At 49.1% G+C, this 23,459-nt stretch overlaps 12 protein-coding genes across 12 annotated transcripts; 6 read left to right on the plus strand and 6 right to left on the minus strand.

The window, feature by feature from the left end:
* Window positions 1-550: 550 nt before the first annotated feature.
* Window positions 551-2,048, plus strand: K444DRAFT_640271 (MFS general substrate transporter; the record flags this gene model as incomplete). Its single annotated transcript, XM_024884476.1, has 4 exons — window positions 551-776; window positions 826-1,078; window positions 1,109-1,202; window positions 1,254-2,048. The coding sequence occupies 4 exons, from the start codon at window positions 551-553 to the stop codon at window positions 2,046-2,048; spliced, it is 1,368 nt and encodes a 455-aa protein (XP_024742226.1).
* A 510-nt stretch (window positions 2,049-2,558) lies between these two features.
* Window positions 2,559-2,756, minus strand: K444DRAFT_518594 (uncharacterized protein; the record flags this gene model as incomplete). Its single annotated transcript, XM_024873883.1, has 1 exon — window positions 2,559-2,756. A coding segment is annotated over one exon (198 nt), but the record flags the coding sequence as incomplete, so codon positions are not given.
* A 641-nt stretch (window positions 2,757-3,397) lies between these two features.
* On the minus strand, window positions 3,398-4,656 carry K444DRAFT_553210 (putative peroxisomal membrane protein PMP27). The gene is made up of 2 exons (XM_024876609.1): window positions 3,997-4,656; window positions 3,398-3,939 (listed from the first exon to the last, which is right to left on the minus strand). The coding sequence occupies exons 1-2, from the start codon at window positions 4,536-4,538 to the stop codon at window positions 3,777-3,779; spliced, it is 705 nt and encodes a 234-aa protein (XP_024742228.1). The 5' UTR covers window positions 4,539-4,656; the 3' UTR covers window positions 3,398-3,776.
* Window positions 4,657-4,769: 113 nt separating this feature from the next.
* K444DRAFT_659577 (uncharacterized protein) lies at window positions 4,770-6,487 on the plus strand. The gene is made up of 5 exons (XM_024886366.1): window positions 4,770-4,864; window positions 4,918-5,092; window positions 5,143-5,192; window positions 5,238-5,589; window positions 5,640-6,487. Exons 1-5 carry the CDS (start codon window positions 4,846-4,848, stop codon window positions 6,178-6,180), a joined length of 1,137 nt encoding a protein of 378 aa, XP_024742229.1. The 5' UTR covers window positions 4,770-4,845; the 3' UTR covers window positions 6,181-6,487.
* Window positions 6,488-6,553: 66 nt separating this feature from the next.
* Window positions 6,554-7,077, minus strand: K444DRAFT_177371 (uncharacterized protein). Its single transcript, XM_024870786.1, has one exon. It carries the CDS (start codon window positions 6,989-6,991, stop codon window positions 6,698-6,700), a length of 294 nt encoding a protein of 97 aa, XP_024742230.1. The 5' UTR covers window positions 6,992-7,077; the 3' UTR covers window positions 6,554-6,697.
* Window positions 7,078-7,332: 255 nt separating this feature from the next.
* Window positions 7,333-12,835, plus strand: K444DRAFT_581395 (putative ABC transporter CDR4; the record flags this gene model as incomplete). The annotated part of the gene is made up of 17 exons (XM_024877747.1): window positions 7,333-7,749; window positions 7,881-8,232; window positions 8,281-8,449; window positions 8,511-8,670; window positions 8,723-9,047; window positions 9,100-9,118; window positions 9,172-9,186; window positions 9,358-9,415; window positions 9,469-9,550; window positions 9,607-9,797; window positions 9,845-10,000; window positions 10,047-10,228; window positions 10,283-10,637; window positions 10,689-11,001; window positions 11,066-11,421; window positions 11,468-12,198; window positions 12,259-12,835. 17 exons carry the CDS (start codon window positions 7,333-7,335, stop codon window positions 12,683-12,685), a joined length of 4,308 nt encoding a protein of 1,435 aa, XP_024742231.1. The 3' UTR covers window positions 12,686-12,835.
* A 1,103-nt stretch (window positions 12,836-13,938) lies between these two features.
* Window positions 13,939-16,028, plus strand: K444DRAFT_177437 (MFS general substrate transporter). The gene is made up of 3 exons (XM_024870787.1): window positions 13,939-14,306; window positions 14,355-14,914; window positions 14,963-16,028. Exons 1-3 carry the CDS (start codon window positions 14,145-14,147, stop codon window positions 15,765-15,767), a joined length of 1,527 nt encoding a protein of 508 aa, XP_024742232.1. The 5' UTR covers window positions 13,939-14,144; the 3' UTR covers window positions 15,768-16,028.
* Window positions 16,029-16,351: 323 nt separating this feature from the next.
* Window positions 16,352-16,860, minus strand: K444DRAFT_485457 (C2H2 type zinc finger domain-containing protein; the record flags this gene model as incomplete). The annotated part of the gene is made up of 3 exons (XM_024873095.1): window positions 16,352-16,451; window positions 16,505-16,713; window positions 16,765-16,860. Coding segments are annotated over 3 exons (405 nt in total), but the record flags the coding sequence as incomplete, so codon positions are not given.
* A 387-nt stretch (window positions 16,861-17,247) lies between these two features.
* K444DRAFT_488016 (uncharacterized protein) lies at window positions 17,248-17,484 on the minus strand (the record flags this gene model as incomplete). The annotated part of the gene is made up of 1 exon (XM_024873154.1): window positions 17,248-17,484. A coding segment is annotated over one exon (237 nt), but the record flags the coding sequence as incomplete, so codon positions are not given.
* A 474-nt stretch (window positions 17,485-17,958) lies between these two features.
* Window positions 17,959-19,918, minus strand: K444DRAFT_177464 (uncharacterized protein). Its single transcript, XM_024870788.1, has 2 exons — window positions 19,438-19,918; window positions 17,959-19,388 (listed from the first exon to the last, which is right to left on the minus strand). Exons 1-2 carry the CDS (start codon window positions 19,454-19,456, stop codon window positions 18,397-18,399), a joined length of 1,011 nt encoding a protein of 336 aa, XP_024742235.1. The 5' UTR covers window positions 19,457-19,918; the 3' UTR covers window positions 17,959-18,396.
* A 126-nt stretch (window positions 19,919-20,044) lies between these two features.
* On the plus strand, window positions 20,045-21,088 carry K444DRAFT_659581 (uncharacterized protein). Its single transcript, XM_024886367.1, has 2 exons — window positions 20,045-20,700; window positions 20,756-21,088. Exons 1-2 carry the CDS (start codon window positions 20,385-20,387, stop codon window positions 21,013-21,015), a joined length of 576 nt encoding a protein of 191 aa, XP_024742236.1. The 5' UTR covers window positions 20,045-20,384; the 3' UTR covers window positions 21,016-21,088.
* Window positions 21,089-21,587: 499 nt separating this feature from the next.
* K444DRAFT_518960 (putative oxidoreductase) lies at window positions 21,588-22,931 on the plus strand (the record flags this gene model as incomplete). Its single annotated transcript, XM_024873911.1, has 3 exons — window positions 21,588-21,700; window positions 21,754-21,887; window positions 21,943-22,931. The coding sequence occupies 3 exons, from the start codon at window positions 21,588-21,590 to the stop codon at window positions 22,929-22,931; spliced, it is 1,236 nt and encodes a 411-aa protein (XP_024742237.1).
* Between the last annotated feature and the right edge of the window lie 528 nt (window positions 22,932-23,459).

Below are 23,459 nucleotides of genomic sequence, written 5' to 3' on the forward strand. Positions count from 1 at the left end.
ATTCGCTGGCTTCTTCCCCGGCCAGCGTGCAGCATGGCAATGCAACCAAAACATCGGGCTTTGTGCACTAATCCGGGTTGATGGAGTTTCGCATTGCGCCATGCCGAGATCAAAGATGCCGGCCCGTATGGGTCAGTGTTCCGGTTCGGCCTGCAGTTCGGTGCAGCAAAACATGTTGGGGCGTATATCAACCAATGCCAACAGCAGCATTGGAAAGCACGATTCATTGCAGCCCAAGCAGCCTGTACGATGCCTCATAGAGGAGACAGTACCTCGAATTGCTGCGGACTTCAGTGGTGAGATGGCAGATGTCAGACAGGCAGCTAGGCCCTGGTAAGAAGCCTGACGACCCAAGTATGCGGGCATTCAGAGTAATTCACCTTCTCCATGGTGTCCCATAGATGAAAGGTAGGTGTTGTTTCCCCGTTCTCTTATTCAATTTGAACAGAGTTTTCATCCTCAAATTTTCGAACCATCTTGCAGTTTTCCAAGAATTAATTTTCCATGTTTACGATTACTTGCTGCACATCTCTTGCTCCGAAACACCACCATGGATTCTAGCCGCTCCAGTCAGCGGCCTACGACCAGCCAAAAGCCTCTCGGAGTTTCGACAGAGACTGACATTGAGACGGGACCTCGAGAAGTCCGCTCCTCTCTTGGTTCTCAGGGGGGTGTCGTCGTTAGCGAAGACAGTTTGAAACTACCAAAAGTAGATGGAGGAAAAGATGCCTGGTTGTTTCTTGTGGGCTGTTTTGTATTTGAAGCTTTAGTTTGGGGTAGCATCCGTATACAGATTGAAGGGCCAAATCGCTGACGTTCTCGCAGGTTTCCCCTTTTCTTTTGGTGTTTTCGAAACGTACTACACAAACAACCTCCCCTTTTCACAACACCCGAGTGGCATTGCTGCAATCGGTACCTGCTCTTCAGGAGGCATGTATCTCATTGCGCCTCTCACGCTGTACATCCTCGAGGCGTGGCCGTCCCTTCGTCGTTTATCGTCTATTTTCGGTCTCACCATTGTTGTTACAGCGCTCATCGCATCGAGCTTCTCCACTCAAGTCTGCCACCTCATTCTCACGTAAGGTTGCTTGTACGCAATCGGTGGGAGTTTCCTCTATGCACCAACAATGTTCTACCTCGACGAATGGTTCATAAACAAAAAGGGCCTCGCATTTGGAATAATGTGGGCAGGAGTCGGAACAGTACGCTCCCCATCTCCTCTTTTGCCCCCCCAATGCTAACAAAAACCCCAGTCCGGCGTCATCTTCCCCTTCCTCCTAACCACTCTCCTCGACGCCCACGGCTTCGCAACCAGCCTCCGCGTCTGGGCCATTGCCATGCTAGTTCTTTGCCTGCCCCTAATCCACTTCGTGAAACCCCGGCTCCCCACACCGGCCCCCCCTCTTCTCCGCCAACCAATCTCCTACGCCTTCCTCTTCACACGGACCCACGTCACTCTGCAACTCTGCAACATCCTCGAAGGGCTCGGTTTCTTCCTGCCGGCCATCTACCTCCCATCCTACGCCCAATCCCTTTCCCTGCAACCGATCGCCGGCACCGCGCTCCTCGCCACACTCAACATCTTCTCCGTGCTAGGATCGATCGGGATGGGATTTCTCTGCGACCGCCTCTGCGTTCACACCGTAATCGCAATCTCCACCGCGGGTGCAACACTCTCTGTCTTCCTTCTCTGGGGCTTGGCGACAGAGTTGCCGCTGCTGGTTGTGTTCGCAGCAACGTACGGCTTCTTCGCAGGCGGCTTCTCGGCGACTTGGGCGGGCATGATGAAGGAGGTTCAGAGGGTTAGTACGGGGGCGAGGATGGGGACTTTGATGGGGTTGTTTGCGGCGGGGAGGGGCGTTGGTGCGGTGTTGAGTGGGCCGGTTAGCGAGGTGCTTATGAGAAAGGATCATTTAGGGGGAGGTGGGGAGGATGGACGGGGAGCGAGATTTGGATATGGGACGAGGTATGGGGTTTTGATTGTTTTTACGGGTGTTAGTGCGGGTTTTGGGTTGCTTTGCTTTGGGGCTAAAAGGAGGGTTGTTTGATGGGTTTGCTGATGTTTGCGGATGAGGTTGGTATACTTGTGGTGCTGAAGTGTGTGTGGGTTTGGTTCTTTGACCAGCCAGCCTTGGTAGTCCAGTGTGCATTATGTCATCTCTTGGGCTGTGATTCTTATGACCTTATCAGTGAGTTACTCGACTTTGGGCTTCGAAAATGTAGCTGTATAACGAAGCAACAGATATGATAATAAGAAGTGCCGGGTCTGAAGTGATCCAACAACAAGTATAAGGTAGAATGATTAACGTTTTTATATGCGAGCACCTAGTGCAAGTAAAGGTATCCTCCTCTTCAGCCATAACATCTAGCTCCGGCAGAGCATTTTCGCTACGACTTGCTAAACCCCTCCCAAGTGCTCCAAATGAAGCATAGCCAATGTACGAATCCTTCTGGGAAGAAGAAGCAATATCTGCTACCATGGCATTGCCCAAAGCTACGGTGCCACTATTACCACTGCTCTAAAGACAGAGTAGCACCATCAGGGCTGCATAGCTGTCCTAGAGAGAAAGACTAATATTTGCTATTATGTATACCGCGAAGGAGATGAGATACGCCAGCCGTTGACCAGCTACATCTGAAATAGGCCCTACCACTGTAGGGGCCAGACCTATGAATATTAGGTAGACCGTGATAGTGAGATTGGTTAAGCCGTATGATACGTTCAGGTCGTGGGAAAGGTCGTTGACTGCGGGATAACTATTGTAAACAATAATATGAGGCCCAGTGTAATCTTGGTGCTTGGTAAAGCAACAAGCAGCTCGAATGTGAACTTCAATAAGCTATGGCTCAAGAAGGAATACAAGAGGAGGGTACCAGACGATTTGAAATACTGATTCAATATTTGTAGTTAGGGGAGACAAAAATGCTGCCAGACTTCCAAGTATAACAATCAACACTGTTTCCTTCTTGCTGAAAATTGACCAAGGCACTTCCGAAGGTGATCGAGAAAGTGGTTCGCCATTTGCAATTGATTGTCTCTCTTCTGATTTTTGAGGTGAGTGATCGATAGGGAGTCCATCATGCTGCGCTTGCCCAGACATAGCTACAAATCAAACAGAACGACGACAATGGCTGAGAATATATACAGTGAACGTATTGAAGGAGCGACATTCTGTGAGAGAATGATTGGAAGAAGAATATGCGGTAAGGAAAGAGACTCTTAAACTGTTTCGTGATTGAGAAAGCACCGCGATTAGTAACATCGGCTCCTCAGGACCGCGATTTCGGGGTGTTTGCAGGGGGGGCCTACAGATACGGCGCCGTGTCCGCTTCCGATGCTGTATCAAATATGTGTATTAAATTCCTATTTCTTCCAAATACAGATGAATAATATTTTGCCTGCGCCCAGCTTTCTCTGTGGGAAAAGACTCAGAAGGTCCGCAGAAGAGGGATGCCTCAGAGTTACTAGACCTGAAGGTCATTTGCTCCGATCACTAGGCCTTACCTAATTGGAATTCTTGCAAAGAATGGTAGCCATTGGAATCCGTGAAGGTAATGAAGAAAGAGCCGAAAATGCACACATAATTTTTTGGGGGATAAGTCCATGGAGAGGGGGCACTAACCCACTCCCCGCTTGCGAATTCTGAAAGGAGCGCAAGTCATCTCATTCATAGCACTGCTTGAAAACCCATGCCAATATCGAAACCCAATTTACATACAATCTGCAATCAACCTTCCGAGCCTCCCTTTGAACTTAACTTCTCCCGTCGCTCTTCTCATGCGGTCTTCTTCCATTGTGTGTAAACTCCGATCAAACTGCTCACGGTTCCCGCAAGACCAACAAATCCATCATCAAAGTTCGTCAAGCCAATCGCCGACGTAGGAACGGTAAGATCGCAGAGGTCAGATACAAGTTGGAGATTTATCGCAGCACGCTCCCTGAAACATAATTGTTAACAAACCATTTGACATGTGAAGCATGTGGGGCCTTCATACTTCTCAATCCTCTTGCTTGCAACAACGTCTTCTCCCTCCTTCTTATCAAGCCTGGCTGCTTGTTGTCGTAAATTGTAAAGAGAATAAGCGCCAGAGACGGTGCTGAACAAAAGTCCAATCATCCAACATCTGTAGGCCTCTCTCTGCAGCCTCTGCGTCGCGGGGCTTTTCCTGATACCAGCAGCATCCAAAACTGTAACCGCATCGAAGGTGAGATATCCCGCATAGCCCAACTGTCTGCCGACAGCACAGTATTTAACCACGGGGTCCAAAGTCTTGGAGTCCGCTGCGATTGCTGCGGCTTTAAAATGCTCAACATTCTTGCCCACGCGCATCAACTTCCGCGCAAGTCCGAATTGCTTCTTGATTGCGTCAAAGGGGGCGATCTGCCCTGGCGTTCCATTTGTGCGGAATAGGTACCAGGCGTAGAATCGGGAGAAGTATTGGAGGGTTCGTAGGAGCTTATCCCTTCCAACTGTTGTGGAGACGAATTTGAGATAATGGGCCACCGAAGGGTGGTAGACCAGCGTATCTGCGACCATTTTGAAAGACTAGTTGGGGTGATAGAAAGGAAAGAAAGTTGGAAGGAAGAAAGGAAAGTGGGTTCTCAGGGGTTTTGTTGCAGAAATTGATTGCTTGTGAAGTGCCGGCAGTTCATGTGAAGGGGCCGAGGTTGGAGATTCCCGAAATGATCGAAAATGAGGCATCAATAATCACGGTCACGTTACTTCGTGCTGAAGACCTCATTTCGTCGCGTCGACCTGAATCTCGACGCAGAATCCGCCCCCCCTTTTCATCGCCTCCAAACAACTTGCAAACCAGCGTACCAGACCATTGTCAGACTTCAACATGCCTGAAATTGCGGAGGGTCAGTGTATTTCAGTCAGATTTTCAGAGCCATTGCTGATTTGACTCATTTAGTTGCTCGGATTGTCCACTACATGAATAAGAGCCTCGTTGGCAAGACTCTCGCAACCGTTAAAGCCATAGATGACACGAATGTGTTTGGCAAGGTCGGTACAAGTGGAGCGGAGTTCCAGGACGCCTTGACGGGCAAGAAAGTCCTAGACGCTGGCCGTCAGGGGAAATATTTCTGGCAAGAAATCAGACTTATTCTACTGTTCTATATAACTAATCTTCTTAAAGGCTTATCATGTCTTCGCCCCCGCATCCCGTCTTTCATCTAGGAATGACAGGTAACGATTCAAATTCATAGTACACAGCACGTGCTGATGTTTCAGGCTGGATCTACATCCGGGGCGAGCCATTGGCCCATTATCGGCCGAAAGAAGAGGAAAAGGAAGAAAAATGGCCACCGAAGTACTGGAAGTTTATTTTGGAAACTGACAGCAAGCCGAAGGTCGAAGCAGCATTTGCGGATGCGAGGAGATTTGGACGTATTCGACTTGTGAACTGCGCAGCTGAGAATATCCGAAAGACGACGCCACTCAAAGAAAATGGACCGGATCCAACTGTCGACACCAATATTCTGACTGAAGGATGGTTGGAGCAGAAGATGAAGAGCAAGCATGTGCCCGTCAAAGCCCTCTTATTGGATCAGGCAAATATTAGTGGGATCGGCAATTGGGTTGGGTGAGTAATTTGCAAAACCTGGAGTCTGAAACTTGTTAACAACATATCAGTGATGAAATACTCTACAACGCCAAATTGCATCCCGAGCAGTATAGTGACACATTCTCCTCGGCTCAGCTAAAGCAACTTCACAAATCTATCCTCTACATCTGCCAGACGGCTGTTGATTTGCTGGCGGATTCAAGCAAGTTCCCAGAAGAATGGCTATTCAAGCACCGTTGGGGAAAGGGGAAGAAAGATTCGGTGGCCACTTTACCAAATGGAGCCAAGATCACGTTTCTCACTGTAGGTGGCAGGACAAGCTGTGTGATTCCCAGCGTACAGAAGAAGACAGGGGCGGTGGCTGGCGATGTGAAGGAGGTTGAGAACGGAGACGAAAAGCCTGCTGCGAAGAAGGCAGCCAAGAGCAATGGAACGAAGAAGAGAAAGGATGCTCCAAAGGTGGAGGAGGAGGATGCGGAGGAACAGGTGGAGGAGACGACTAAGAAGCTGAAGGGTACTAGCAGGGCTTTGACGAAGTCTACTAAGGTCAAGGAGGAGATCGTAGATTCGGGCCGTCGTCGTTCAGGGAGAGGGAGGCCAAAAGTATAATTCTGATGTATCTGACATATCGGAGAAAAGGCTTGGACTTATGGGTGAGTTAAAAAATTCGGCATTCGTCAGTCTCCTTGTACTTTGGATAAACGGAAAATAATCTTGGCATCCGATGTTTTCTGTTCTTGCAGCGTGTAGACGCATTGGTCTTCCTCAAGATATTAAAAGTCCAAGGGGGCGATGCTTCATTAATTTCATATTCGTACATGTCGTTCAATTGAGTTTCGTAGTTCGGTTCCATCCTGTGGCCTTGATTGGTATCAACTCTCGGAGGCAACGGTTCTCGCTAGCTCGCGTGTTGATTGTGGGGGGCAGTTTTTCTGATGTCCCTTATTCGTATTCGTATTCGCATTAGCTGACAAGGCCACTAAAAGTGCCAGATTAACTCGAGCACGGAGCAGCCAACATAGCGGCGCCTCTTGAACTTTCAGGACTAGCATTTGCAGGTCATTTCGCGCCTTTGAAGGGGAAGTCTTTATTATACCTGCATATACGCCGTCGAATTACAGTACTCCTAGATGGACGAGCTGGGTCGTTGCCCACATCGGGTTTCCTCCTCTTCCGCACAAATTTTATACAGCATGCACAAATGATAGTTCGGGCCCATACGTGGTAGTTTTCTTCCTCGGTGAAGCTTGAATCCGCGTGCTAGGCGTGCTCTGATTTGCTCGTCCAAACGAAGGGCTAGGGGACTTTTGGTGCTAATCGGAATAGATGAATCTTCCCCCTTCTCCCTTCCTCCTTCCCCTCCTTCCCCATGGGCGGCGGCCACCAAACATCCCAGCCCGCATTTGGGGCCGCTGGCCATGTTGACAAGCCTTTGGAACGGCCTGAACAATTGCCGTTCCGAAACTAAAGAGCCCCGCTAACAGGGCGACTTTAGACTCGGATCGTCAACCGGGAGGCCCGCCCCGGCTGGCCTAACAGTGGCCGCCGAGCTCTTAATCGTACTCGGAATTTAGCTGCAACTACGCGTGGAATTATTGCAAATTATACAATAAAAGTGAACTTCTCGCGTCCTCGTTGATTTTGACAAACACCAACTCTACAGCACAATGGCGCCACTCCTTCGTCTCCAGTTCAACCTGTGATTTCTTCATCAATTGTTCTTTCACCACCTCTGCTACTGCTGCGTCAACACACCTCACGATGTCGTCTGCTTTGCCATGGACTGTTGTCCCCGAGGCAGAGGGCGTTGCGGCCAAGGTGGAAGGATCTGTAGCAGAAAAGTTGGCTCACAAGGAACACGACCAACTACGCGTTGATGAAACCCCAGGACACTCAGTTCTAGATAGTTCTGATGATGGAGAGAAGATTCACACGCTTGCACGCCGCCTGACAGAACACTCTATCAAGAGCAATGATATCGGACATGTCAACCCTTTCAACGACACTGACAACCCTTTGTTGAACCCTTTATCAGAAAAATTCAGTCCTCGAGCATGGATGAAGGCTTTGATTGGAATCCAGTCCAGAGACCCAGAGAGATACCCATCAAGAGTTGCTGGAGTTGCTTACAAGAATCTGAGCGCTCATGGATTTGGAGAAGCTACGGACTATCAAAAGGTGAGCTCTTTTCCATATAGATTTGCTACTTTTTGGTCTTTGAGAGTTCAGCGCCCAGGAGCTTCTCGGGAGCTGACAGATGCCTTGCGCCGTTCAGAAACGGCAAATTTTCATGCTAATTCGATGGTTAGACTTTCGGAAACTATCCTCTGGAACTTGGCAGCTTGTTCAAGAGACTCATTGGAAGAAGACAGCAGACCAAGATCCAGATTCTCCGGGACTTCGATGGACTGGTCCGTTCTGGAGAGATGCTCGTTGTTCTCGGTAGACCCGGTTCGGGCTGCTCTACCCTCCTGAAGACGATATCTGGGGAGACGGATGGTTTCTTCGTGGACTCCCAATCGTACATCAACTATCAAGGCATTTCAATGAAACAGATGCATAACGATTTCCGAGGAGAATGCATTTATCAAGCCGAAGTTGATGTTCATTTCCCACAACTGACAGTTGGACAGACCCTTGAGTTCGCTGCTCGGGCCAGAGGTATGATTGACCTCCTCCGCAAGATAGGATTCACTAACACGTTTGTAGCTCCCAGAAACAGAATACCAGGTGTTACCAGAGAGCAGTATGCCAAGCACATGCGAGATGTCATTATGGCTGTATTTGGCCTTGGTCACACACTGAACACCAAAGTTGGAAACGACTTCGTTCGAGGAGTTTCTGGAGGAGAGAGGAAGCGTGTCAGCATTGCCGAAGCGTAAGAAACCTTCTAAGTGAGACAATACGGACTTTGTAATTACTAACACTCCATTTAACAGCGCCCTCGGCCAAAGCCCTTTGCAATGCTGGGACAATAGCACCAGAGGTCTCGATAGTGCAACCGCATTGGAGTTCGTCAAAAACCTTAGACTATCGACTGAGATGTCTGGCTCGTCTGCAATTGTTGCCATATATCAAGCATCCCAGTCGATCTACGATGTATTTACACCCATTCCACATGGAAGCAAGTCTGACAGATGTGATGTTATAGATATTCGATAAGGTCGCAGTTCTGTACGAAGGAAGACAGATTTATTTCGGGGAGGTTCATGCGGCGAAGGAATACTTCATCAACATGGGATTTGAGTGTCCACCTCGACAAACAACTGCGGACTTCCTCACATCTATCACCAGCCCTGCTGAGCGTATTGTCCGAGAAGGATTTCTCGGCAGGACTCCCTTTACCCCTGATGAATTCGCCTTGGCATGGAAGAAAAGTGACGATAGAGCCCAACTTCTGCAAGACATCGAGGAATTTGATCGCTTGCATCCAATTGGTGGAGAATGTCTCGAGAAGTTTAAGGAGAGTCGTCGAGGTAAGCTTTCATGTTGCTCATATCCCCAAGTTGTGCTGACTCGTGTATGCAGCCGCTCAAGCGAAGTCCCAGTGAGCCAGGATCCCCCACTTGTTTATATAGCCCCTTACTAACCCCAAGCGAGACGTATCAAATCTCCGTATACCATCTCGATCTCCATGCAGATCAAACTTTGTATCGACCGTGGATTCCAGCGTCTCCAAGGGGACATGAGTCTTATGCTCACGGGTTTCATTGGAAATGCTATCATGGCTCTTATTATCGGCAGTGTCTTCTACAATCTCAAGAACGACACTGCTTCTCTTTATAGTCGTGGCGCACTTCTTTTCTTCGCCATTCTGATGGCCGCATTTCAAAGTGCTCTCGAGGTAAATTTCAAATATTGAAACCACATCATGCATGATACTAAAGACACCTCTAGATCTTGACCCTCTATGCTCAGCGCGGTATTGTGGAGAAGCATGCCAAGTACGCTTTCTATCATCCATTCGCCGAAGCAATAGGTATGTGTTCTGATATTTTTCACGTTCAAGTGGAGCATCTAGTAACATCGTTTCAGCATCCATGCTTTGCGATCTGCCAAATAAATTTGGGACCGCTACCGTCTTTAACCTCACTCTCTATTTTATGACCAACCTCAGAAGAACTCCGGGTCACTTCTTTATATTCTACCTGTTCACGCTCATGTGTACCTTGACTATATCAATGTATTTCCGCTCTATTGGAGCTCTGTCTCGGACCCTTTCACAGGTAATATTTCTCTGTCCAAGCGTTTGGCCATTTCTAACAGCCAATAGGCCATGGCACCCGCCTCTATTTTCGTCCTGACTTTGGTCATTTACACTGGTTTTGCTATTCCGACAAGATACATGCATCCCTGGTTCCGCTGGTTAAATTGGATTAATCCTGTGGCATATGGATTCGAGTCCTTGATGGTCAATGAGGCATGCTGTGTTTAATTAATTTCTCACCTTTGCTTTTCACTGACAATAGTTGCAGTTTCATGACCGAAAGATTCCATGCTCGGCAACAATGTTCGTTCCTGCAGGTCCCTCATACCTAAATATTTCACCTGATCAGAGGATTTGCTCTACAGTGGGGGCTGCCGCAGGAGCAGACTTCGTGGATGGCGATGCATATATAAACATCAATTTTCAGTACTACCACTCTCACCTGTGGAGGTGTGTCATTCCATCTTAAAGCCTTTTGGTTCTTCACATGCTAAAATTACGCAGAAACTTAGGTGTTATGGCTGCTCTCATGGTATTTGGCTGCGCCGTCTACCTCCTCGCCACAGAATTCATTTCCGCAAAGAAGTCCAAAGGAGAAGTCCTTCTGTTCCCCCGAAGCCGTGTACCGGATCTTGCCCCACAAGCTGACGAAGAGTCGAATATCGATGATCGAGTCAACACCGAGACAGCTCTGACACGGGAGAAGACTGTTCCTGATGCGCCTGCCAGTATTCAAAAGCAAACGGCAGTGTTTCATTGGGATGGCGTCAGTTACGATATCAAGATCAAGGGAGGTAATCGGGTACTGCTAGATGATGTCGATGGTTGGGTAAAGCCTGGAACGTTGACTGCTTTGATGGTTCGTAGACTTCCCCCAGTCCTCCCTTTTACAGTTCTAATGTCTGTCGAGGGTGTCTCTGGAGCAGGAAAGACCACGCTTCTAGACGTCCTTGCTAGCCGAACCACTATGGGAGTAGTTACTGGTCAAATGCTTGTTGATGGCCGAGAACGAGACACTGGATTTCAGAGAAAAACCGGCTACGTCCAACAACAGGACTTACATCTGTCCACCTCAACAGTTAGGGAGGCTCTATCGTTCAGCGCTATATTGCGTCAGCCAAAGTCGATCCCGCGGGACGAGAAGCTCGCCTACGTCGATGAGGTTATCAAGGTCTTGGAAATGGGGGCATATGCGGATGCTGTCGTCGGTGTTCCTGGCGAAGGTACGTTTCTTTCGATTTCTATTCCATGTGACGGCATTCGTGACCGCTAACATCTTAACCACAGGACTCAACGTTGAGCAGCGAAAGCGTCTCACGATCGGTGTCGAATTAGCTGCTAAACCTGCCCTTCTCCTGTTTCTCGACGAGCCTACTTCTGGACTCGATAGTCAAACCGCATGGTCCATCTGTGCTCTTCTCCGCAAGTTAGCAGATAATGGCCAAGCTATTTTGTGCACCATTCATCAACCATCCGCAATCCTGTTCCAGGAATTTGATCGCCTCCTCTTCTTGGCCGCCGGTGGAAAGACCGTGTACTTCGGAGAAATCGGAGAGGACTCCAAGACAATGATAAGCTACTTCGAGCGCAATGGCTCCAGAAAATTCGCGGCTGACGAGAATCCTGCTGAAGTGATGCTTGAGGTGTGATAAACTTTCGTAATGGATTGATGAAGCTAACGGAGGATAGGTCATCGGCGCAGCCCCTGGCTCAGAAACAACAATCGACTGGCCTCACGTATGGAGCGACTCACCAGAGCGACAAGCTATCAAGGCAACACTGGCAGATATGAAGGCTGAACTCAGCCAAAAGCCCGTCGACCACGACCCGACCTCCCTGGATCCGTTTGCCGCACCCCTGACCACCCAACTCTGGACCGTCACGGTTCGAGTCTTCGAGCAGTATTGGCGCACACCCTCTTATCTGTACAGCAAGACAGCACTCTGCGTAGCAGTCGGTCTCTTCGTCGGTTTCTCGTTCTGGCAATCACCGAACTCGTTGCAAGGAATGCAAAACCAGCTCTACTCGATCTTCATGATATTGACCGTATTCGGAAACATCTGTCAACAAATCATGCCCCACTTCGTCACGCAGCGAGATCTCTACGAAGCCCGTGAACGACCGTCCAAGACGTATTCTTGGAAGGTATTCATCCTTTCTAATATCATCGTTGAGATGCCGTGGAACACGCTCATGGCTGTCCTCCTTTATATCTGTTGGTATTATCCAATCGGCCTGTATCGCAACGCAGTACCCACTGGTGAAACTGCATCCCGTGGCGGGCTGATGTTCCTCTTCATCTGGAGTTTCTTGATGTTTGCTGGAACTTTCACTGATTTCATCGTTGCTGGCATTGACACGGCGGAGAACGCTGGGAATGTAGCGAATCTGCTTTTCTCGCTGTGTTTAATTTTCTGCGGGTGGGTTCCTTCCCTTCACCCCTCTCATTTTTGCAGACATGTTGGCTAAGAGGAAAACAGTGTCTTGGCATCACCACAAATCCTCCCCCGCTTCTGGATCTTCATGTACCGCGTCTCACCCTTCACTTACCTGGTCTCTGGTATGATCTCCGTCGGACTCGCCAACTCAGAAGTCGTCTGCAACCCTATCGAATACCTGCACTTCAACCCGCCCTCCGGTAAGACCTGCATTGAGTACATGGAAACGTATATCTCCATGGCAGGCGGCTATCTGCTCGACGAGAACGCATCGACCGATTGCAGCTTCTGTTCTGTGAGGGACACCAACACGTTCTTGAAGACCTTGAACTCGGATTTCAGCTTGAGGTGGCGCAACTTTGGACTGATGTGGGTCTTTATTGTCTTTAACGTCTTCGCAGCCGTGGGGATGTACTGGCTTGCGAGAGTTCCGAAGGTCAAGAAGGCGAAGAAGGAGAAGTCTGAATAGAGCAGGGCGCGAGCGTCGTATTCGGGGTGGTTTCTTTCTTTCTTTTGCTTTTTTTTTGTGATACCCCCATATTACCCAGCAGCGAATTTCTCTTCTATTGCGAGAGGGGAAGGGAACAAATAAGAAACTGTAGGTATAGAGAAAATAAACCACACTGTAGATAGCTGATGAAAACGATTGCCATTGCATTCAATGCTAGACTCAGGTTCTGTTCTAGAGCTCGTCAAGAGGTCGCAGACCCAAAAGATGGTAGGAGCCCTCTCAGCGCAGAAGAGGATGGTCAAGGCTTGTACGATTGCCACACTTAGAATAAATAGCAAAAGTCTTGCATGGTCAGCCAAAATCATGGCGACTTGAAGCTCATAAAATTCTTAAAAAAAAACGAAAGAGGCTTAACAGAGCTCGATGGCTGAAAGTATGGTAGGACGCCATCGAGAGCTGGCACAGGGGATGCTTGTGAGTGTGCAAAGGGATGAAGCTACGAACAGCCGTCGTGGATGTGCCTTCTTTAGCGAGGACAAGCTGTACATATATTGCTCCATGCACACCTGCTCTCTCAATACAACATCCCTCCCCCAATTATCTGCCGCTGAGGCTTGATTAGGTAATTCCGGAAGGAAAGCTTGCCCAAATGGTTCAAGCCTGACCACAAGCGACAACTCGCTACTGGACAAGTACCGGTAAGAGGGTGGACACACACCCTGTCTATTAAGCTTTTAGAGTGTAAAAGCTTCTATGGCAACAGCACGGTGACATATGATCGCCTTTACAAGGGACAAGCCGATGTGTCCACCCTCTTTACCAAACTGGTCCCCTAACTGCTACAACTCCCAAAACCCCTTATGATGCTTTCCCGACTTGCTTTCGACACCCAAAACATGCGGTCATCAATCACGCGCCACACCACCTGCCAACGGTCCTCTGTATCAAGCTCGCTGAATGCCGGGCCCTCCCAATGGGTACAGTGCAGGTGGATGAGTATCGGCTTGATTCTGTACAACCGTACAGCCGAGCTTGATTGCGGTCATGCAGACTATGCGAACTGATGACCATGCTTCATGGTACCACGACAGGAATTAAGCACGGCTTCCGGCTCGGTGTCGATCCACTAAGCCACTCAAGGAGGAAATTTAAGACAACTTCCAGGATTAGAACACTGGATGGTGCATCAACCTGCAGCTGGCATTGGATCGGGAAGACAGACTAGAGCCAGCTAAAGAAGCTTCAACCCACAAAGCGTCACTGGAATGGTGTGGACCCTGCCTGCCTCGCAACTAAAACTCCACTTGCTGGCAGCATCTTCGGGCCCAAGGATTTTCTTGGTTCCCCAGAAATTCATAAGTATTCTCCGTTTCCCCTAGTTTTTACTTCTTGTCCTCCTCAGCACTCTGGGGCCTCTCCGTAGCTTCAACGATATTTTAGGACAACATATCAGATCGTCGAACCGACCACATGCACAATGTTGGGCATCGGCAAGAACGATCGTCCTGCCACGGGAATTGAATCTGGTTCCGATATACAGAATGATCGAGCGGAGGAAAATCTGAAGTCTCGATGGGAACGATTGTGGCCTGTAATGGCTTGCGGCGCCGGTCTCTTCTCAGACGGTTATATCAACAACGTGTGCACGCTTCCATGAAAGCTCAGCTCAAGCACTGACGGTTCCCAGGTCATCGGATCCGTTTCTACCATGCTGGGCAAAATATATGGAACAGAATACACTGGATCGAGCTCACAAAAGAACATCTCTGCAATCACCTTCGCAGGTACAGTCTTTGGACAGCTCGTTTTCGGATATACCAGTGATAAATGGTCGCGATCGAACAGCCTTCTCCTCTCCACAGTCATACTCATCGTCTTTGCCGCCCTCGGTGCTGGATCCTACGGAGCCGGTGGTAGCATTCAAGGCATGTTCGCTGCCCTCACCGCATATCGATTCCTTGTCGGGATAGGAATTGGGGGAGAATATCCTGCCGGATCAGTTGCGTGCTCCGAGGCTTCAGGCGAACTGAAGAGTGGGACACGAAATCGTTGGTTCATTCTGTTCACGAATGTGATGATTGACTGGGGCTTTGTGATTGGTGCTTTTGTTCCGTACCTGTTAGTTGTGATCTGCACTGAGCAACACTTGCGTGCGGCATGGAGGATTTCCTTGGGCCTTGGTGTCGTGCCGCCGTTAATGCTCTTATGGTTGCGAATCAAGCTTCAAGAGCCCGAGGAGTTCAAAAAGTCCGTGTCTCTCATCAGCCAATGATGTTTCGCTAACGAGAAGTTTAGGGAGAGTATGAAATACGTCAAGATCCCATATTGGTTGGTGATCAAGTACTACTGGAAGAGACTCCTCGCCGTCTCCGCAATCTGGTTTCTGTACGACTTCAGCACATATTCTTTCGGCATATTTTCCTCGACCATTCTCACCAATGTCATGGCTAAAGATGCTCCTCTTTCCCAATCCTTCGGCTGGAATACGGTCATAAATTTGTTCTATGTTCCCGGCGCAATGTTCGGGTCGATCTTGTCCGACTGGATTGGACCAAGATATGCTCTCGCTGGAGGTGTGCTCGCCCAGGCAATCGTTGGCTTCATCATGGCTGGGCTTTATCCCCACTTAGCAAAACCAGAAAACGTAGCAGGCTTCGCAGTCGTCTATGGCATCTTCCTCTCACTTGGAGAGGTAGGACCCGGTGATAACATTGGCCTTGTTGCCTCCAAAACATGCGCTACTGGCGTTCGAGGCCAATATTATGCTATAGCAGCGGCTATGGGCAAAATTGGAGCCTTCGTTGGCACGTACATCTTCCCATATATCGAAAAGGCTGGTGGCAGCAACACCAATACCAGCGCTCAATATCCATTCTATGTTTCAAGTAGTTTCTGCGTCTTGATGGCATTCATCGTCCTCTTCTGCCTTCCGCATATTGGGCAAGATACAATCAAGAAAGAGGATATTGACTTTAGGCACTATCTTGAGACACAAGGCTGGGACGTCAGACAGCTGGGTTTATTGCAAGGAGAGACCGTTGAAAGCAGAGCGACGGCCCCAGCAGCTTTGGTGGAGAACGAGGCAGAAAAGAAGGAATAAGTGCCTCGATCTTGGGACTTTTTCATTTGCAAGGAATGATGAACACCCCCCTCTTAATGAATATGAGATTTCAAATACAAAAATTCTTTAGAAGAGTTAGCCTTCAATTTTGCTATCCAGCTAATGAAGTCGCTAGTTTCAGAGAGGCTTGGCGTGTAATGGAGCAGATTTACGCAAACCCAGTTTTCATGTCATGGGTCATTATACCAGTGACATATGTACAAAGGATATAGCAATTGGGATGCTGTGGGATAACATTTTCTGATAGATGGTGGGCATCAGGAAACAGAGACATCTTCCAGTGTTGGAGATGAGAAAATGAGATGAGTACCTTCGAAGAAGGGCAAGAAATCCTCACTTCATCAATTTCCCACACTGCGAGAATCCAGAAGACTTAAATTTTGGTACCAGTTCTGCGTGCATGACCTGCGAATGAGAGCTTCATCTCTGGGTTCTGGTTGAATATTGCGCCGTATTCCGGCAGCGTTGAAAACTCCGCAGCACTGGCATTGATGATTAAGCTAGGGATTTAGATTGCGAATGATACTGGCTGTAGTCATTGCCATTACGTTGTGCCTCCTCGGACGTCTTCGTCCCCTGGATGGCCCCTCGGGGCGTTGCGCAAGCACCTCCCTCAACTGAGGGTCATCTTTGTCTTTGTCGACATGATGAACCCTAACATGCCTTTGGAGATAATTAGCTTTTGGTAGACTTCCTTTCAGCCCATTTAACCATACCTTTGCAAGTTATCCGGTCTTGGATATTTGTGCTCACTATCTGAGCAGAATGGACAGACATATCCAGGCGAATCATGCACCAGACCATGCCTGATCATCTCATTCTTTCTCTTGAAGCCTTTTCCCCCCTCAGATCTCGGGCAGCCTTTTACCGGACAATGATGCGGACGGTTGCTGTGGTAGACACTCAAATGACTATTGAGAAGGGACTTTTGGATGTGAGTGAAAGGCTAGAGGTTAGAGAATTAAGTGCTACTGACCAGATTCTGGAAAGGTTGGGCAGTGCAGTCCGGATATCTACACTGAAATCCTCCAATCTGAGGGTTCGAAACAATATCAATGCTCATACGATCAATGGACATGCTGGCCGCCCTAGTTCCGGAAGATGATGCCGTGCTTGGTGTGCAAGTACTACTGCTGTAGTCGGTCCCGGATTGGTACTGGTAGCTCTCAGCCCTCTGGTTTTGAGATTGTGTGTAATAACTATGCGACAAACCCCATCTTGGGGGAGAAAGTTCCCTTCGGAACGAATCCGAGCCAATGGGCATCGACGAAATTGGGCCTCGGGGGAGCGTATCGTAAGAGAGAGGTTCCCCAGAATCCTCAAATAATCTCTTTAGGTAATCCCCAGAGGAGGTGAAGTCGTTGCTAGGCACGCCAAGTGCAACTCGAGCAGTCTCATAGTCTTCAGGTTTAGGTAAGTCTCCCGACTGTAAAGAACCATCATCTTCAAAAGACTGAGTCAAAGGATCGTAACTTCCAGAAGTCGAAATGAAAAGTCGGACAGCGAGGTGCAAGTATTCTTTTACCCATGTTAGCTCAAAGCGCTGGCCTTGAGGGCCTTCGGTCAGAGTTATCAGCGCCTTTCTCACTACTGCCTGGATGCAGAAGCTGTAAAATATCGGTAGCCACCATGCCTTGCTGCGCATGTCCTGTTTTTGAAAGAAGACACGCGACAACTCATCCAGAAACTTGTTCAAATAGAGACTGAGATTTGCAATACAGTTAACCTTGCAAGTTGACAGTGGCGATTTTTTTTTGCAAAACTGATGGCTCCAAGGTGTCAATCTTTGAGTGCTTGCGAGCCTCTTCACCTCTAAGCAGGTAAGGAGACAGAGCAGTGATTGGGAGATCAACTCATCCTTGACATGAAAGTCAGCATCTCATATGCCCGAAATCACATCGAAAGCCAATAAGCCGCGAAACCAGTCTCTAGAGCATGCAACGCGTAGGCCAGATCTACTGCGTGTAACGCATGAGGGGCACATTTATTCTGGAGCTCAGTGCTTCAAAGAAATGTGTTTTAAGAAGGTGAGGTGTAACTTACCTTTTCGGACTTCGCTTGGTAGAGTGAGGCAGAGCGGAGGAGAACGATGAACTTTACTATGTCTCCGTCTTGGATTAGACACAGTGCTGACAAGTCCAGAATCTCCCAAGTAATAGACATTACACAGTTATCGAGAGGTAATAAATTCGGTAGGGAAGGATGTTCGTCTTGAGAATTTCTTGAGAGGCGAAATCCTTGCAAGGCCAACCATGAGCCTTCGTGTTGTTGAAGTAGTGTATCTATGTCATGACCATTTTCGGTGACAAGGATTCCCGGATTCTCTAGGGCTTGCTCCCGTCGTAGAAGGTTCTCTTTTGCTGACATATTCACCATCGTAGGCCAGTTCCTGATGGTAAACTCGGGACGTGACTGAGGATTTTCAACAAGCTGTGGGCACATCTCAATTGGGGCCATCTCCTTCCTGATACTACCACGTTTGCAACCAACAGAGAACCAACCCAAGCCCCGAAGCTTAGTGGATCCAGAGCACATGGCACACGGCGTCGTGGTGTCACACTAGAAGCATCGTCAGCCATGTTCCTTTCCCAGTACTACATACTCTCAGTTATAAGACTTCACAATGGCCGACATAATCTTTGTCAGCCTTTGCCCAAAGATGCCGTGAAAGTGAAGGGGAAACTTGAATTACTTTGTCTCTCAGGACTCGGCATCGCCAACATGCACCTAGAGCCTTCACCGCCTTGCTGGAAGCACGTGCAATCGAACCTAGAGAAGCTCGCCGGCTGGAAAAGCGTCCAGGTCGACCAGAAGAATCACCGTTGGAAACATGACTCTTACTGCCAGTCGCGATACCGGTCTCAAAAGTATCGCTACCATCAGCCGCGAAGGACATGAGGACTGCATCTTCTTGACTTGGCCTTGAGCTGCTTCGTCTGATCCCACGGTTTGTCGGAGGGGGCGAAGGAGATGGCTGTAAGTTCACACGGATGGGTCGCAACGGAGGACTGTTGGCAACTCGAATGTCATCAAAATAAGAGATTTCGTTCTCAATTTCGAGTGAAGGGGATGCTCGTGATGGCGCTGAGTGGCGGGAAGGGGAATGATGATGCGACTGTTCCTGACCTTTATCTGCTGACGGAAAAGATTCAGCTTGTCCCGTCCTATCAGTAACTTCTAGAGTGCCGCTGACACTTCCAGCAGGCGGACCCAAATCTTGTAACCAAGAACACAGATCTAACGGTGCACGGTCCTCGCCATCATTCCCCAGAGGAAAGTCCTGATCAATGACAAGTGAATCATCCCAAAAATTTGGTACTGGCGGAGGATGCCCTGCATGTGTTTGCCATTGAGAAGTGGAGAGCCCTTGGAAATGGGCAACGGTGTCATCTGAAGTATGAAAGGCAAGGCGTCGGGTTATCCTCGCGTTTCCTGTCGCCAGCGAGAATTCATATTCTAGATCCAAGTTGTGGGCGATAGCTTGCACTGCTCTCTGGGTGGGTTGATCCGGACCAATGAACAGCATATCATCTCTCAAGATATTAGTTTTAAACAACACAATATCCGCAAAGAGAGATCGGTTTGCGTCATCATTCAAATCTGTTCCACGATCTTAGCTGGACGAAGTTCAAACTGTTTTCAGACTCACCGACTCCATCAATCCCCATTCTGAACGTGTACTGGTGCTTCGCTTTGATGCAAAAGTGTCAGACGGCCTCTTAGTTCATATTTTACAATCAAGGCCGGAAACTTCATTGCAGTCCGTGTGAGGCTGCCCATCGGTTAAGTATCGTATTGTTTTCCTGTCCTCGATTCTGCTTCCAACGAGTGGCAATGGCATTCAACACACGAGCGTCGATTCCCGAATGGGTAACAGAGCTTTTGGATAGAGGACTATGGCCTTTCCCTATTCACGGGCCTGCAAAGGGAGACAGTGCTGCCCGTACCGGGGAGTCGATCCACGATCGTGGGGCTTCACTCCAGGTGAAAGAACCCGAGAAATTGTCAGAGCTGTCTAAGCCAGCAGCCGGCGGAAGCTTGGCCTTTGCGGAATTAACAATGGCTCGAGTGTCACTTTTGATCAAAAAACGGGCAGGAAGGCAGGTGTGAAAAACGAGGCGAGGCTGCGAAGAAACTCGAAATCACCACCCCCTGTAACTGATGCATGAAATGCACAATATTCGCTTCGTCACCAAATCAAGCTTTGCGCCGCAGCGGTCGCTATTGAAGACCGCCAGCCTCACGTCGACCGCCTCCGGGCCTCATCTCTCGGACTGCTTTCTACGCACCACCGAAGATGAAGATGCAGTTGCTTGCGAGCCAGGACCAATATGCGCATACGGAGGCTGCTAGGGACCGCCATCGCGGCTTCCGAGATGCCCTCTATCAGAAAAGCCTTTCTCCGTCTCGCACTCCTTATTCCGTGGCATCATATGAGAGCATATGTGCAGAGGCTCGTTTGGACCGCTGCTGATAATCCCCAGACCGGCCATGCTCTTTCGATGAGCAGCCGACTATAAATTTTCAATCTGGACCCGTTATTTCAATGATAGCTGTTGACCCTCAGCTGTGCAGTTTCCCGGCATCGTTGCAAGCATGGATTTCCGGTTTTCTGCTCCAATAAACCAACCCTTTCGCTCTCTACCAACCGGTAATGGCATTTCATGTCAACGTTGCAGCAGATTCACCCAGCAACGGAACACCAAGCCCAATATACGCAAAAGCCAAATGCATCGGATCTACTGCGAGATCCCAGGATGTGCGTCTAGCTTTGGTCGTCCATCAGATCTAGTTCGACACTGGAAGTCTATACACGGCCCAAAGCAGCAATGCATGGTTGGGGTGTGTGGATATGCTACTGCGAGACGGGACAAGATGGCTGAACACGTGAGGAAAAGGCACAACGAGCAAAGTATAAACCCCCCTATACAATTGATCAGTACCCTTCTAAGCTGACTTCTTTGCAGATGGCTTATCTAACGCGATGCCATCCGGCAAACTTCGCCCTGCGGAAGACGGAGCCAAAGCTGTGGGTCCATGTGAAGTTATGGAATCTATGTGGTGGGACCCTTTGTTTGGGTCTGAGCTTGATTTTCAATTGTTGTCGTCTCCCCCCGAACTCGTTCCCTTTGGCGGTGGTTCTGCTTCTGGAATTCAGTCCAGCTCCGGGTTCGGATTCCATGAAATCCTAACCAGTTGGCCGTCTGGTGTTCAGGGTGTCCAGTAACGGTACGAGGAATTCGTACGAACTTAGCTGAATTGCAAATTGCAAATGAGAAGTATAACTAAAACATAATGGCATTATATGTGTGTCTCTAAAAAGGATGAAGAATTTTGTAACATTACTTGAGGGTTATATAACTTTCAGCCGTGTTCTTACAGTATCTTATTCAGTCCGCTCAGCCCGCCCAGGATGGAGCGGATCGCGCCGCTTCTACCGAATAACTCTTGGCCGAGCATTAGGCGAATAAAGAAAGCTGGTGAAGGCCGCTCGTCCTCTCTGATTCGGTGACCAGCCTCGCGGTGGGTCGAATCACGAATTTATCCGGAGCCAACGTCTTCCTGTGGCCGAATCGTGCGTCAGGACTTGCACCAAAGCCGTTGCTCCCTGATATACCAGGGGGTCCATATTGGTGCGAGAATGGCCGCACGATAACTTTGCGAGAGTCGATGACGTTCTGCGAGTCATCCGTTTCATTCAATCAGGCGAGGCCGTGGGTACATTCATAATGCCAGAGCTCTCTCCTTTCGAGGTTGAGGCCAGAGCACCACTATCAATCTTCGAGATCAACACCCGCCATGGCATCCATCATCGGCTTCGCAGCTCGGATCTGGAACCTCAACTATCCTCCTCAGCCTGCAAAGAAGGATGGGGCCGTACGGATAGGCCTCCTGGGCGCGTCGGGTATTGCGTGAGTGAAGCGTCAAAGCGTTTGAAAGCTTCACACTAATAACTCGTTCGCAGACCAGTGGCCGTCATCCAGCCCGCGAAATCACACGCTGAAGTGATTGTTACTGCAGTCGCTGCGCGCGATGTAAAGAAGGCAGAGGCATATGCAAAGAAACACAGCATCCCCATTGTTCACAAATCTTATCAAGGTTAGTGTTGAGCGGGATCAATTGGAAGCTTTGTCTGACTGGCATCCGATTTGAGATGTCATTGACGATCCTGCAATCGACGCGATATACATTGGCCTACCTAACGGTCTACACTACGAATGGGCGTTGAAGTCGTTAAAAGCTGGCAAGCATGTCCTACTTGAGAAACCGTCGACGTCAAATGCTGCCGAAGCTGCTTCCCTCTTCCACCATGAACTCCTCAAACAACCCAATGCCCCTGTCCTCCTCGAAGCATTTCACCCATTATTCACCCCAGCATGGCAGTTATATCTGTCTCTCCTCGATCCACCAAATCTTGCCTCAGCACATGCAACATTGCTAGTCCCAAGCATCCTCTTTGGCAACGACGATATAAGATACGTCTATGATCTAGCTGGTGGAGCATTGATGGACTGTGGGACATACTGTTGTTTATTCCTACGGCAGATGTTTGGGTCAGAGCCTGTGGAGTGTATAGAAGCCACGCCGACATTTCTACCAGAGCCCTGGGACCAGAAATGCGATCAAGTTATGGAGGCTAAGTGGCGGTTCCCTAATGGTGGCATTGGGTCTATTGATGCGAACCTGTCGAACCCTGTGCTCAAGTCAAAGCTTCCGTGGTGTCAGGCTATTCATAAGGAGAAAGTGGTTCAGGATGAGGAGCTAAGTGAGGAGAAGGAACATGTGGTGGTCAAGAGGGTTGTGGGGACCCTGCTGATGCAGCCAGTAGTGTGGCACCGTATCTCAATCACCGAGCAACACACCATACGCAATATCGCCGATAAGAAAGCTCTGAAGTCGTGGACAACGACCGAGTACATGAAAGCATACAAGTGGGAGGAATTCAACGGGAAGAAGAAGGGCGAGGACTGGTGGAATACCTACAGGTGGATGCTGGAGGAATTCGTGAACAAGATCAAAGGAAGAGAAGGGAGTGGAGTCTGGATGTCCCACCAGAATTCGATCCACCAGATGGAGATGATTGATAGCGGATATGCCAAAGCTGGCATGGCGATCAGACCCTCCTCGCATGTTCTCCAATAAGGAATCTGCTTCCAAATCCTTCAAGAGCAACGCGTCTTGGTGTTGACGGCTTAACCACCTAGCTGGTGATCATGCTTTCAGTCCTGACAAGAGGGACCGAGCGGATGTCTCCCAGGATACGGTCTCTGGGAAAGAACCGTTCCCCCCCCCCAGCAATCTCTCCAACGGGATTGGGTCGCAGGAGTGCTTCAGTTCCCTTTCCTACCAATTGAAATTCTTCCCAGAAATCTTCCCTTGCAGCCCCTCGGCGGGGTCGCCCTTCGAAGCAACGATAGCCGGTGTCCAAAGGCCAATCCTGTCAAGAAGGATTGCTTCATCCTTGTGATTTCCTGCCGTTCGCCAACGATCACCAGTATCCACGAATGGGAAGGGGTGGTCAATCCCTCAAGGCACATTTCGGGGAGTTCTTGCAACAATTCATGCGTGGGCGAAACGTTTTGTAAGAGAGGATTTGACAAGCGGGCCGTGCGGGGCCGCTGTCGCAGCCACAGGGGCAAGGCCCTCAAAGAGAGGCACAGCCTTGGGACG

The sequence above is a fragment of the Hyaloscypha bicolor genome (genome assembly GCF_002865645.1).
Source record: "Hyaloscypha bicolor E unplaced genomic scaffold K444scaffold_16, whole genome shotgun sequence".
Lineage (NCBI taxonomy): Eukaryota > Fungi > Ascomycota > Leotiomycetes > Helotiales > Hyaloscyphaceae > Hyaloscypha > Hyaloscypha bicolor.

Coding starts and splice junctions, on each gene's coding strand:
- K444DRAFT_553210 (XM_024876609.1), bottom strand. CDS start 4,538: ATGGTCGCAGATACGCTGGTCTACCACCCTTCGGTGGCCCATTATCTC. Junction 3,940..3,996: donor GCAAGCAAGAGGATTGAGAA/GTATGAAGGCCC, acceptor ATTATGTTTCAG/GGAGCGTGCTGCGATAAATC.
- K444DRAFT_659577 (XM_024886366.1), top strand. Junction 5,193..5,237: donor CTTTCATCTAGGAATGACAG/GTAACGATTCAA, acceptor CTGATGTTTCAG/GCTGGATCTACATCCGGGGC. Junction 5,590..5,639: donor GGGATCGGCAATTGGGTTGG/GTGAGTAATTTG, acceptor ACAACATATCAG/TGATGAAATACTCTACAACG.
- K444DRAFT_177371 (XM_024870786.1), bottom strand. CDS start 6,991: ATGGCCAGCGGCCCCAAATGCGGGCTGGGATGTTTGGTGGCCGCCGCC.
- K444DRAFT_177437 (XM_024870787.1), top strand. CDS start 14,145: ATGTTGGGCATCGGCAAGAACGATCGTCCTGCCACGGGAATTGAATCT. Junction 14,307..14,354: donor CAGACGGTTATATCAACAAC/GTGTGCACGCTT, acceptor GACGGTTCCCAG/GTCATCGGATCCGTTTCTAC. Junction 14,915..14,962: donor GAGCCCGAGGAGTTCAAAAA/GTCCGTGTCTCT, acceptor CGAGAAGTTTAG/GGAGAGTATGAAATACGTCA.
- K444DRAFT_659581 (XM_024886367.1), top strand. CDS start 20,385: ATGGATTTCCGGTTTTCTGCTCCAATAAACCAACCCTTTCGCTCTCTA. Junction 20,701..20,755: donor GAAAAGGCACAACGAGCAAA/GTATAAACCCCC, acceptor ACTTCTTTGCAG/ATGGCTTATCTAACGCGATG.